The sequence below is a fragment of the Pithys albifrons genome, chromosome 4 (assembly GCF_047495875.1).
Source record: "Pithys albifrons albifrons isolate INPA30051 chromosome 4, PitAlb_v1, whole genome shotgun sequence".
NCBI lineage: Eukaryota > Metazoa > Chordata > Aves > Passeriformes > Thamnophilidae > Pithys > Pithys albifrons.
Genome location: NC_092461.1, coordinates 28,175,991 through 28,189,612, shown reverse-complemented (window position 1 = coordinate 28,189,612; position 13,622 = coordinate 28,175,991). Strand labels below are relative to the sequence as shown.

The 13,622-nt window shown below is 49.1% G+C and overlaps 2 protein-coding genes across 2 annotated transcripts in view; both read right to left on the bottom strand.

Annotated features, from left to right (window-relative positions):
• Positions 1–13,622, bottom strand: part of LOC139670871 (lymphocyte antigen 6E-like) — a 256,308-nt gene that overhangs the window by 23,395 nt on the left and 219,291 nt on the right. The gene's annotated exons all lie outside the window — the stretch shown is intronic.
• LOC139671232 (lymphocyte antigen 6E-like) lies at positions 351–5,504 on the bottom strand. The gene is made up of 3 exons (XM_071553746.1): positions 5,374–5,504; positions 1,713–1,832; positions 351–811 (listed from the first exon to the last, which is right to left on the bottom strand). The coding sequence occupies exons 1-3, from the start codon at positions 5,423–5,425 to the stop codon at positions 603–605; spliced, it is 381 nt and encodes a 126-aa protein (XP_071409847.1). The 5' UTR covers positions 5,426–5,504; the 3' UTR covers positions 351–602.

Below are 13,622 nucleotides of genomic sequence, written 5' to 3'. Positions count from 1 at the left end.
CTGCCCTCACCTTGGACATCTCCAACATCTCCAGGTGGGATCTTTACCTGTTTTAAACCACTCACCTTGCAGAGATCACGTGAGAACTTTGCAGGGGCACGACCAAGTCCTGCCAAAACCTGGTTTTGCTTCTCAGCAGCTACAAAATAATTCCCACCGTTGTTTGCAGCTGGAGCAACACAAGGACCTCTGATCTTCCCAGACTGATCACTCTGTTCTGAGTGATCAGAATATTTGGTTGGATGCAGGTCAGGTTGGGAAAGGCAACCAGGAGAAGACTCAGAAGAGCTAAAATGAGGAATTCAGCGTGAGGCAGAGCTGAGCTCTGTGTGGATTTAACAAACACACTCTAGAATAACATAAATCTTTATTTTTTCTGACCATGGCCACATATGGGCCACCAAAAGGGCTTTGCCAGCCAATATCAGTATAAAACAACAGGAGGGGGGAAATAGGAGCTGTGCTGCCTTGTCCTGCTGGGAATGGGATCTGTCTTGGAAAAACACAGGGCAGCTGAGACCCCTCTGGGAACACTTGGTAGAGCAGGTTGGTTGGTTGCTCACTCGGGGGACACCTCACAGGTTCTGCTGTGCCACCCCAGCTCACAATCCTGCCCTGATGGCACAGATCAAGCTGGCAGCGATGCCCAGGAGCATCACGGCGTAGCTGGTTTTCACGCTGGTGGCACCACTGAAGTTGCAGAAGGAGGTGGTGCAGCATTTGGTGGAAAAAGCTGCCACCCCGAAGTTCACGTTGGTCTCGGGACACTCTGCAGAACATTTTTTGGTGATTCGGTGTCCCACGTCCTTGCCTGGGTGGAGGAGGAGAAAGGAGAGCTGTGATTGGGGATTCTGCTGGGAGAGCTGAGCAGAGGGTGGTGGGAAGCAACTGTTACAGAATCCCAGAATCCCAGACTGTTCTGAGTGGGAAGGGACCCACAAGGATCATCAAGTCCAACTCTTAAGTCCATGGCCCACACAGGGGATTGAACCCATGACCTTGGCATTATTACAACCAAGTTTAACCAACTGAGCTGATCTCAGATGATGTCAGGGGGTTCCACACATCCTGGATGGAATGTCTGGCACTAGAAAGTCCTTGAGAGAACCCCACACTGCTGGTTGACCAGGTGGTTGACTGGTCAAAGGTTGGACTTGACCTTGGAGGTCTTTTCCAACCTGGATGACTCTGGGATTCTGTGTTCCCAGTAGGACAGGAGGAAATCACTGCCAATGAATTTTCAACCTCTAAATCCACATTATTTACATCCAATCCCTTTCCATCCTTCATCCCAGAGTGTGTGTGGAGTCCAGTCATGAAATCACAGAATCATAGAATCAGTTGGGTTGGAAGAGACCTCTGAGATCATCAAGTCCAACCCTTGTGTTCCAGCCTCAAAGGTGGCGAGGCCAGAGAGTTGCCAAAAAAAGTTGTGGATTCCCCATCCCTGGAAGTGTTCAAGGCCAGATTGGATGGGGCTTGGAGCAACCTGGTCCAGTGGAAGGTAAGTGGATGATCTTTAAAGTCCCTTCCAACCCAAACCATTCCATGATTCTAAGATCAAACCCCACCACATTGTGTGTTGTGATCCTTCAACCTCAATCATGGATTCTTTCCAAAAAGACCAATTAATCCCCTAAAAAAAACCCCAAAACTATTTCCTAGCAATAAAATAAAGATTAAAAAACCTTGGTTGTGTTGTTGGCACTCACCAAGCCCAGCAGAGCTGTAGGTGGTCGTACAGAAATGCTCATGGTCGTCACACTTGTAGGATTTCAGGCAGTTCCAGTTGGAATGCTCATTTTCACATATGTAGCAGAACAGGGAGGAGGCTGGAAAAAAAACACACATGGCACAGATTAGTGGTTTCCAACAATTCCCTCCTGGGGCAAAAAAATAGTCTCAAAGGCATTTCCCTTCCTTGGAAAAGACAAGGTAAAAATTATGTTGTGAACAAGTTTTCACGAGACCTGAAATCAGAGGTTGGGTTTGATTAACGAAGCTGAGAAAGCAAATACAGAGAACAAAGCAAGTTCTCCTTATTTACTTGAACTTTGGGGGCATTACATTTGAAGCCACATTTTCCAGCCTGAGCAGCGTTCCCAGGTGACCTTTTTCTTCTCCCCAAGGTCCACACTGGCCTGGTTGGAAGGCAAATTCCAAAAGCAAAGCTCATGACCTGCCCAGCACAGTTGTGGCAAAGAGAAGAGGAACTGGCCCTGTTGTCACGTGAGAAGAGCTCAATTTGAAGCGTTTTTTCAGACAACATCTGCAAAAGACTGCACAGACATGAATTAATTAATGCCTCTGCTGCTCCTGGGAGCTGAAATTACTGAACACAGCACCACAATGAAGGGAGTTCCCTGGGAGAGGCTGCTCTGGACAATGGGGAGATTATTCCTATCAGCGCCTGGAGTGACGTGTTCCAAGGGTCATTATTAAACCAGGCCTATGACTAAACCAGAAGGAGGTGGGATATGGATTGCTGAGCACAACTGAAGTAAACCCAGTTCAAAATTCCAGGCTGGCCACGAGAGAACACAGACTTGTGCCATCCCATTCCCTGGAGGTGGATTCATTGGTGGAAATTGTTTCCCTGTTGCTCAGAGCTCTGTGAAATGCTCCTCAAATCAGAGCAGGGGTGGCTGAGGGAGTTGAGCTGCTCTGGAGGAAATCCTGCTCCATCCTTACCAGCAGGGAACAGCTCTTGGCTGAGGGTGGCCAAATCATAAACCAGGGAGGCTCCTCTGTTAGGCTGAAATTTCCCTGTTTCTGTTCCTCGTGGCTTTCTCAGCCCAGGAAGGCTGAAATTTCTGCACAGGGGCCCCTCCCAGTTAGATTTAGACTTGGTTTTAGCAAGGAAACCCCTCCCAGGGACTCTCCAAAGCCCAACTGCTGTTGCTTCAGACTCATCTCTGAAGATGAATCTGCCCACAACTCTTGGTTAGACGATTCCAGAAGCAGTTTTAAAAGAGAATTAAAAGCCATTTTTGTCCCTGACTCTCACTGGGAGGAGAAGAAAAGGCTTCCCCTTGGGATTTGGGGTGCCTTGGGCACAGCTCTGGGGGTCTCAGCACAGCACTGCCCATCTTGCTCTGAGCCTACACAGTGGGCCAGACTGGACTTGGAGCAACCTGCTCTAGTGGGAGGTGTCCCTGCCCATGGCAGGGGTTTGGAATGAGATGATCTTGAAGGTCTTTCCCAACCCAAATTGTTCTATCTCTCGATGATTCTGTGCTCTTTTCCTAGTGCCAGGTGTTGTCAGTGCAGGTGTTGTCCACAGCAGGAGGTAAATCAGCCTTGTTGCATCCTGGCTTTAACTTTCAGCTCTGACTGTTTCTCCATCACATGAATATTTTCAGCCTCTTCTCTCTCTTCTGGAGGTTCCCCAACCCAAGCTGTGAGCTACAATCCTTTAGCAGGCAAAGCAAACCCCAGCCCTGCTGCAGAATAATTAATAAATCTTAGCAGAATTATTGCATTTTACAGACCCCTCATTTCCTTTTTGTGCCAAATCTCACCAAGTTGTTCAAACCATTTCCTGCTGCAGAGGGGCCCAGACCCCCAGCACGTGCCAGACAGCAACAGAAATGCCCTTTGACTCACCACCTGATGCAAGGAAAATCCCTTCCAGCCAGGAAAAAATAACAACTCAAGCCATCAGAGCTGCTCTAAAGCTTTTCCTGCCTTTGGCCTCCACCCTCCATTAGCTGGAGTTCAGAAATAACCTTAAGGGTGCAAAAGGGCCTGAAGTGCTCCCTGGGCTCACAGGGACATGCACAGAGCCAAGTTTTCCCAACTGGATCTTTCCACCCAATTATCCACTTAGAGCTGCACCTCCTTTTATTGAGAGAGGAGGAGCACAGGACACTCTGGATCCCATTACAGGCTCCCATTACAAACAGGCTCGCAGGCACTTAGAGAAGCTCTTCACACTCGTGAGCAAAGAGCTCTTTAGGCTTTTCAAATATCTGCCAGCAGGCTCATTTCTTAATTGGAGTGTCATTGTGGGGGAGGAAAGTGAAGCCCTGGCAGAAGACGGGGTGTCTACGGCAGCCAAAGAACCTCCATCAGTGACAGCTCCTCGGGTTTCATCCAGGAGGGAAAACAAAACCAAAGGCAGAACTCGGGGCCAGGCTTAACTCCTGTCAGCATTTTTTAGTTGGTGTCTGTCTTCAGGTGTGAGGGGATGAGAAACCAGCGTGGGGAGCTCAGCTTTGGGTCACAGGGACCTTGGCAGAACTCACCCAGGAGCAAAGACTGAACCACACAAAATACTTCCAGGTACCTCTTCAAAATTCACCCAGAAACAAAGACTGAACTACAGAAAATACTTTCCAGGTACCTCTTGAGAACTCACCCAGATGCAAAGACTAAAATACTTCCAGGTACCTCTTCAGAACTCACCCAGAAACAAAGACTAAACCACACAAAATGCTTCCGGGTTCTTCAGAACTCACCCAGAAACAAAGGTTAGAATTCTTCTGGGTACCTCTTGAGAACTCACCCAGAAACAAAGACTAAACCACACAAAATGCTTCCAGGTACTTCTTCAGAACTCACCCAGAAAACAAGACTAAACCACACAAAATACTTTGAGGCACTTCTTCAGAACTCACCTAGAAGCAAAGACTAAAGTACTTCCAGGTACCTCTTCAGTACTCACCAAGAAACCAAGACTAGACCACATAAAATACTTCCAGGTACCTCTTGAGAACTCACCCAGAAACAAAGACTAAACCACAAAAAATACTTCCAGATACTTCAGAACTCACCCACAAATAAAGGCTAGAATTCTTCTGGGTACCTCTTGAGAACTCACCCAGAAACAAAGACTAAACTACACAAAATGTTTCCAGGTACTTCTTCAGAACTCACCCAGAGACAAAAACTAAAATACTTCCAGGTACCTCTTGAGAACTCACCCAGAAACAAAGACTACACCACAAAAAATACTTGCAGCTGCCTCTTCAGAACTCACCCAGAAGCAAAGACTAAAATACTTCCAGGTACCTCTTGAGAACTAAACCAGAAACCAAGACTAAACCACACAAAATGCTTCCAGGTACCTCTTCAGAACTCATCCAGAAACCAAGACAACACCACACTAAATACTTGCAGGTACTTCAGAACTCACCCACAAACAAAACCTAGAACTCTTCCAGGTATCTCTTCAGAACTCACCCAGTAACCAAGACTAAACCACACAAAATACTCCTTGATGCAGCCAATGCCAAACTGCACCACCAAGACCTCTCCAGCTGCAATAAGAGCTGTCACAGCCTCTTGTCCCCATGGCAGCACTGACTTCTCTTCTTGTGTTTTCATTCCCATCCTCTCCACCTGCCTCTCCCATCCTCCAGAGCTCCTTACCTGGCTGGGCACACAGCACTGCTGCCAGCAGGGCAACCAGAAAAGCCTTCATGGTTGGAGAAGAACCCTCAGAGCCCCAAGAGTGTGGGATGGGGCACCAGGGGAAGGTTTTATACCTGGACTGCGCAGTCTTTGCCTTCCCTTGATTACAGTAATTTGAGGTTTGGGGAGTGACAGGACACAAGGTGTGACCAGCCATGGGTGTGTTTCTGCGTAGGAACCTGTTAGGAGGCTGCAGGCAGCAATGTTTTCTTGCTTCTCATCCAGATCCAATGTTGGTTGGGTTTTTTTTTCCCAAGGCCTCCTCCTGCTGACTGAGTCTGCCTCGCTAATTTGGGGAACAACTGATCTCATTCAAACATGAGCCACGAAACCTGGAGCAAGGCTGGGGTGACTCGTTGCTTGCAGGGCTGTGGGTGTCACCTGGGCATCCTCCATCCTTCCTCTCTGCCATGGAGTGGGAGCTTAATATCACAGAATCCTAGAATGGACTGGGTTGGAAAAGACCTCTGAGATCATCAAGTCCAACCCTTGGTCCAACTCCAGTCCCTTTACCAGATCATGGCACTCAGTGCCACGGCCAAGCTCAGCTGAAAAGCCTCCAGGGATGGGGAATCCACCCCCTCTCTGGGCAGCCCATTCCAATCCCTGAGCACTCTCTCTGCAAAGAATTTCTTTCTGCTCTCCAACTTCAATTTCCCCTGGCAGAGCTTGAGCCCATCGTGCCCCCTTGTCCTATTGCTGAGTGCCTGGGAGAAGAGACCAACCCCCACCTGGCCAGAACTTCCCTTCAGGCAGTTCCAGACAGTGCTGAGGTCACCTCTGAGCCTCCTCTTCTCCAGGCTAAACACCCCCAGCTCCCTCAGCCTCTCCCCACAGCACTTGTGCTCCAGTCCCTTCTCCAACCTCGTTGCTCTTCTCTGGCCCCGCTCCAGCCCCTCAAGATCTTTCCTCAACTGAGGGGCCCAGAACTGAACACAACACTCAAGGTGTGGCCTCCCCAAGGCAGAGTCCAGGGGAAGGGTCACTGCCCTGGGCCTGCTGGCCACGCTAGTTTGGATCCAGGCCAGGATCCCATTGGCCTTCTTGGCCACCTGGGCACACTGTTGGCTCAGCTGTGGGAAGTGGCAGAGGAGGCAAGGAAAGGTTTTTGCTGGATTGGCCACAGTGTCCCAGAATTATCTCACTTGGACAAAGGAAGTGCTTGAAACAGAAAACAGCAGCATTTTCCTGCAAGCATCAAATCAAAGGAAGGTTTGGGTGGGAAAGGACCTTAAAGGTCATCCAGTTCCAAACCTGATGCCAATTCTCATTCCTGGAGACTCTCACTCAGAGGCTCCCAAGGTCCAAGCAGGGATGGGGGATGATGTTCTTGTTTTGTTCCACTTCTCTGTCCTCCAGAACCATCCAGGGTTTCCAAGCAACAATGTTTGTTGTTACCTATAGGTCACCTCTGGACTCCATCAGGTTATTCCAGTCCCTCATGACATCTCCAGTCCTTCAGGACTCCCTCCTTCTGCTTCCACAACACCTCTTACCAAATGATTCAGGATGCAGAAGAGTCATGAAGTGCATGGAAACACCTGCAGGAGTGAAACTATGAAGTGGGAATGAAAATGACTGAGAAGTAAAACAAGTCCAGGTCAAGAAGACATCTCAGCAGGACTCTTTGCCTTTGGAGAGAGAAATGAGAAAGGGAAGTTCAGAGTCAGAGCTGTGAGGTCACAGATGGTGTGGAAACAGAAGGAAGAGCATCCAGCTGTTCTCTGTTTACCCCAAATTACTCATAGAATCACAGACTACCCTGAGGTGGGAGAGACCCACAAGGATCATCGAGTCCAACTCCTGGCCCTGCACAGGACAACCCAAAAAACCCCACCATGTGCCTGAGAGTGTTGTCCAAAGACTTCTTGAGCTCTGGCAGGGTTGGTGCTGTGACCAGTGCCCTGAGGAGCCTGGGAAGCAACTCCTTAGGAGTTGTTTCACAGTGTCTTCCTCTGGTCACCTTCCTGCAAAGTCCTGGGCAGCTGGACCCATTCCCAACCCCTGGGATGAATTTTCTGCTTCTGGTCACTCCTCCTTTTCTCCTTTTCAACCCTCAGTGTGTCCAGAGCAGGATGTGGGGGATGAACATTCCGTTTTCAGATTTCCACTCTCTTCTCTGACCTTGAACATGAATCTTTTAACTCCTCTTTTAGTCAGGATGGGAAAGAGCCACATGACAGATAATGTGGCAACAATATTTCAGAAACAATCTGTGGGGAAAAACACATCCCCTCTGAAGAAGATTCCTTATAAATACATGGATGAACAACATCAGACTGTGGAAACACAATCTGCTGGAGCATGGAGGGAAAGAGTAGGTATTAATCCACATGTTTGTTTTATGTGTAATCCCAGGGTTGTCTCTGTGGGAAAATGGAAAATGAAACTCTCTCCCTTTCCATCCCATCAAAAATCCAAAGATGAAAATGAATTATCCCACTAAATCCACCTCATCTTGGAGCAAATGGAGCAGAAAAATGCAGCTTCTCAGCAGGAGAAATGCACGAGCACAGCCCCATTCCAAGAAAGAAGAAAGGCTTTGGAATTAAAACAAATAAATGAACAGTAAATAAATGAGGCTGTTAAAGCAAAGTGCAGCTGAACAGGAAAATCTGCAAGTGAAAAATTGGGCTGTAGGATGTGGAAATGCAAGAGAGCATTTAAATAGATTAGAGAAAGGAGAGGTTAATAATAATAAACAAGATGAATATTTCACCCAGAACTGGAAGGAGAGAAGGAGAGAGAGTGGAGAAATATTAGTGCAAAGCACAATAAATCAAAGCAAACACACAGAGTTGGGAGGGGGCAAATAATCAAATACAGGGTAAGAAATGAGGTGGGATGGGAGGGAAGTTGCTCACGTGGTGGCATCACTTAGTGCTGGGCAAAATATTCATCTTGTTATGAGCAGACACTGCTTTGGTGTTAAAAACAGTTCTTGAAGTGTCTGGGGAGCTGTGGAATTCCCCAAATCCCAGTTTAACCAACCACTGGAGCCAAAGGAAACACACAAAAGGTGGGAGGGAGGAAATAGTTAAACACAAGTAAAGGGAGAGGAAGAAATAAGGTGGGATGGGAGGGAAGTGCTGACACTTCCCTGTTGCTTCTGAGGTGGCATCACTCAGTGCTGTGCAAAATGTCCTTCTTGTTATGAGCAGACACTGTTTTGGTGTAAAAACAGTTCTTGAAGTGTCTGGGGAGCTGTGGAATTCCCCAAATCCCAGTTTAACCAACCACTGGAGCCAAAGGAAACACACAGAGTTGGGAGGGGGGAAATAATCAAACACAGGGTAAGAAATAAGGTGGGATGGGAGGGAAGTGCTGTATCTTCCCTGTTGCTTCTGAGGTGGCATCACTCAGTGCTGTGCAAAATGTCCTTCTTGTTATGAGCAGACACTGTTTTGGTGTTAAAACAGTTCTTGAAGTGTCTGGGGAGCTGTAGAATTCCCCAAATCCCAGTTTAACCAACCACTGGAGCCAAAGGAAACACATAGAGTTGGGAGGGGGGAAATAGTTAAACACAGGCAAAGGGAGGGGAAGAAATAAGGTGGGATGGGAGGGAAGTTACTCCTGTGGTGGCATCACTCAGTGCTGTCCAAAATGTCCTTCTTGTTATGAGCAGACACTGTTTTGGTGTTAAAACAGTTCTTGAAGTGTCTGGGGAGCTGTAGAATTCCCCAAATCCCAGTTTAACCAACCACTGGAGCCAAAGGAAACACATAGAGTTGGGAGGGGGGAAATAGTTAAACACAAGTAAAGGGAGAGGAAGAAATAAGGTGGGATGGGAGGGAAGTGCTGAATCTTCCCTGTTGCTTCTGTGGTGGCATCACTCAGTGCTGTGCAAAATATTCATCTTGTTATGAGCAGACACTGCTTTGGTGTTAAAACAGTTCTTGAAGTGTCTGGGGAGCTGTAGAATTCCCCAAATCCCAGTTTAACCAACCACTGGAGCCAAAGGAAACACACAAAAGGTGGGAGGGAGGAAATAGTTAAACACAAGTAAAGGGAGAGGAAGAAATAAGGTGGGATGGGAGGGAAGTGCTGACACTTCCCTGTTGCTTCTTAGGTGGCATCACTCAGTGCTGTGCAAAATGTCCTTCTTGTTATGAGCAGACACTGCTTTGGTGTTAAAACAGTTCTTGAAGTGTCTGGGGAGCTGCAGAATTCCCCAAATCCCAGTTTAACCAACCACTGGAGCCAAAGGAAACACATAAAAGTTGAGAGGGAGGAAATAGTTAAACACAGGCAAAGGGAGGGGAAGAAATAAGGTGGGATGGGAGGGAAGTTACTCCTGTGGTGGCATCACTCAATGCTGTCCAAAATGTCCTTCTTGTTATGAGCAGACACTGGTTTGGTGTTAAAACAGTTCTTGAAGTGTCTGGGGAGCTGTAGAATTCCCCAAATCCAGCCACTACTCCAGTTTAACCACCCACTGGAGTCAAACCAAGTGGGCTCCTGTGCCCCCTGGATGGTGAAAATCTCAACACCATCGCCTGGCTCCCATCCCTGTGTCCCTGCAGAACACTCTGCCACAGCTCTGGCAGCCACACTGGGGACTGGCCACGTCCCAGATGTTATTCTTGGGCACTGTTGATATTGCAGTCACGCCCAGGGCCACCTCAAGGACTTTGGGCTCCACCAGAGACGGTGCCTTTGGAAACACAGAACAACCCAGTTTTGTGGAGAGAGCTGGCAGAAAATCCAGGGCAGAGACAACTGAGGTAGTGGGAGTGCAGATGGTGCCAGGAGAACACGGGGGGAGGTGTTAAACCATTTGCCAGGGACATAAAAAAGGAGAGAGAAGGGCAGAAACTGGGCTGGGTGGGCGTCATGAAGGGGGTTGAAGAGTTAACAGAGTCTGGGAGTTTTGAGAAAGAAACATTAACCCACTTGGAGCTTGGCAGCCCACAGGGGGTGTTTGTGCCAGGCCTCGGGAGCGTGTTGGGCAAGGCCAGACCTTTTTGTGTAACTGGAGTCACACAAAGCGTGTTTTCAACCCGTGATGGGGTGTGAGGTGAAGCAACTGCCAGATCCAGGGACGTCGAAATGTCAACTTTCCCCCCTCTCTTCCCTTTTTTTTTTCTCTCTAGAGGGTGGCTCTGACCTCAGGTCTCCTCTGTGGTGCAGAGAGGAAGTTCTGTTTCAGCTCAGGGTTGGGAAGTGCAGCTCAAGAGGGGAGAAAAGAGGCCATGGACAAGCCGAGGAGGTGACAGCCATGGATGGTGCTCCCCGTGTCCCTGAGTCATCCAGATGGTGCATAGAGGGCAAAAGGTCCAGCCTGACTCCAGACAACATCAGGCTGATGTGGTCATGTCCTCTCCTCCTCCCTTGAAGGGTCAGGGAAGGCTGAGTTGCTTCATCTGGACATGCAATGGCAACAGGGTTTGGTGAAGGAGCAGAAGGGGGGAGATTGTGGTCTCCAGAAGCACCAGAAGAAATGGAAGACCTGGAGACCACCTCAGGCCTGGAGCAGGCAGCTGCTCTGTTCTTCCCTTCCCAAAGCACTTCTGGGGCTGTGGGTGTTCTGGTAGGATCCAAACAACAGGACAGAGCTCCTCAGGTCATTCCCATGGCAGATGACAGAGGCTTCTGGGCCAGGAAGGACTGGACCAGCCCAAATCCACCATGGCTGCCTGAAACACAAGGAGATCCAGGTTGGCTTCAAGGCCAGGCCAGATGGAGCTTGGAGAAACGTGATCCAGTGGATGGCAATGCTGCCCATGGCAGGGGGGTGGAACTAGATGATCTTTGAGGTCCATTCCAACCCAAACCATTCCATGAAGGGAAGTTCTGGCCAGGTGGGGGTTGGTCTTTTCTGCCAGGCACTCAGCAATAGGACAAGGGGGCACGATGGGCTCAAGCTCTGCCAGGGGAAATTGAAGTTGGAGAGCAGAAAAAACTTCTTTGCAGAGAGAGTGCTCAGGCATTGGAATGGGCTGCCCAGAGAGGGGGTGGATTCCCCATCCCTGGAGGTTTTTCAGCTGAGCTTGGCTGTGGCACTGAGTGCCATGATCTGGTAAAGGGACTGGAGTTGGACCAAGGGTTGGACTTGATGATCTTGGAGGTCTTTTCCAACCCAATGGATTCCATGATTCTATGATTTTATGATGCTGTGACTTCCCTGGAAGCTGCAACCACCAGGATCTTTGATATCAGTCTCAATAGTTGAGGAACTTGAGTGCTTTGGGGCCTCAACCAAAGCCATTTTCTCACATTCCCTTAATCTCCAAGGTCCTAAGAGTTGTTTCAGTCCCATCAGCTTGGAGGCTCACAGGGAGATACCAAACAGGACCATCACACCTGGAGCCAACCACGGTGATTCACATCCCCACCAACATCCTGACTGAAGGGCCAGACCCAGAGCAACTCCCCAAACAGGGCACAAGCCCAGCCCCAATGCCACCCACGCCATGGGGCCATCAAACCTGGCTTGGGCACACCCCAAGCAGCATCACCCTGCCCTGTGCCCTCACATGGGGCTGCTCCTTGCAAGCCACTTGGATGGAGCCACCCTGTCTGGAGAGGGAAGAGGTTGAGAGTCATGGGTGTGAATCATCTTTGTTGGATCCAGGGCCAAGGCTTGTTGTTCTGCAGCCAGGAAAGGAGATGTTGGAGACCTGCAGGGTCTGAAGGGGAAAAGGCAGGGAAGGATGGTTGGGAAAAGGAAGAGGAATTGAGAGCAAAAACCCATAACTTCTAGGAATGCCCCCAAAATAATTAACTTTTGTCATTGCTGAGGAGGACACCACTGGTTACATCAGGATTTGGGGACAAATAGCACCACTCTGTTGATAATTCCCACGCCTGCCATTGTTTTTCTCACTGCAAGTGGGAATTTCCTCTTGTCCCAGCCCCAGCCTTCTTGATCCTCTTTCATAACAGGAGCAGTCAACGTGCAGGCACTAAACTGGGACTGCCCCCTCCACCACTCAGGCCCTGACAGGTGAGGCTCTGATCTCTCTGTGGAAATCTGGGGCTGTGATTGGCCCCTCACCCCTGCCAGGACAAATAAATACAAAACCACAGCCAAGAACTTCACCAGGGCAGCTTTTTGTCCAGTCCTTTTGAGGAAGAAATGTGGGTAACAGTTGTTGGGTTTGTCTTCACAGCTGTCTTAGTGATCCCTGTGGAGGAGGTTGTGTTTGTTTTATGGGTGTTTTTAAAATAAATTTTAAGATCCTGGAGTTGCAGGGTGGTAGAGAGAGAAGTCACTTGAACCTGCCAGGCCTGTGATATGTGCAAGTCATCTGGGACACAGCTGTGGTGCAACTGGCTTTGGGAGAGCCCCCTCAGCTGTCCCCCAACACAGCCTGAGCCTTCTCATCCATTTTGCCTCCATAAGAACCAAAATTTTCCAGGCCTACCCATTTTAATGTGCTTTGGGTTCTGGACTCGTCTCTTCCATGATGAGAATTTCAGGCCTGAAAATGACCCTCAGCACTGACTCCCAAGAGCTGAAATGTCCAAGGGTAAAGCTGAGAAGAAAATGAGATAAGGGAGTTTTTCTGTCTGTGGGAAAAGTGTGATGAGCTCCATAGACAACCTTTCTACTCTTCATGGAATCACAGAATGGTTTGGGTTGGAAGGGATCCTGAGGATGATGGAATTCCAACCTCTCTGCCATGGGCAGGGACACCTTCCACTGTCCCAGGTTGCTCCAACATGGCCTTGGACACTTTCAGGGATGGGGCAGCCACAGCTTCTCTGGGCAACCCATGCCAGGGCCTGCCCACCCTCCCAAGGAGGAATTTCTTCCCATTATCAAACCTTAATCCACCCTTTTTCAGCTTTAACCCATTCCCCGTTGTCCTATTCCTGCTCCGAATTTATTTTAGCTTCTCTGGGTCTGTTTTTTTTCACAAGATGGTCCCAACTGAGAGTGGAAACACCCAACAAGAGTGGGAAAACCCAACAAGAGTGGAAAAACTCGTGGGAAGATCAGGATGCTCCAGTTTGTCTCATGCCCAGCTCCTGCTGACCCAACCAGGCACGGCACCAAGTCCCAGTTGCATGGTGAGAACAAGAGCTTGGGCCAACTCCTGTTACGTCTAGAAACTGGTCCCACCTCATGTAATAGCCCTGCTGAAACCTCCACCACTGCCCAGGGGAGGGCCAGGAGAGCAGGGATGTCCCCAGGGAGAGCCCACGCTGGGGCAGGAGCAGGAGCAAGGAAAGATCTCTGGTTGAAACCATCCCAGGAGCAA

Excerpts from the sequence above, each read along its gene's own strand:
- LOC139671232 (XM_071553746.1), bottom strand. The coding sequence starts at position 5,425 with ATGAAGGCTTTTCTGGTTGCCCTGCTGGCAGCAGTGCTGTGTGCCCAG. Across the intron at positions 1,833-5,373 it reads AGTGCTGTGTGCCCAGCCAG|CCTCCTCCCTGTTCTGCTAC; the intron begins GTAAGGAGCTCT and ends TTTTTTTTCCAG. Across the intron at positions 812-1,712 it reads CTACAGCTCTGCTGGGCTTG|GCAAGGACGTGGGACACCGA; the intron begins GTGAGTGCCAAC and ends TCCTCCACCCAG.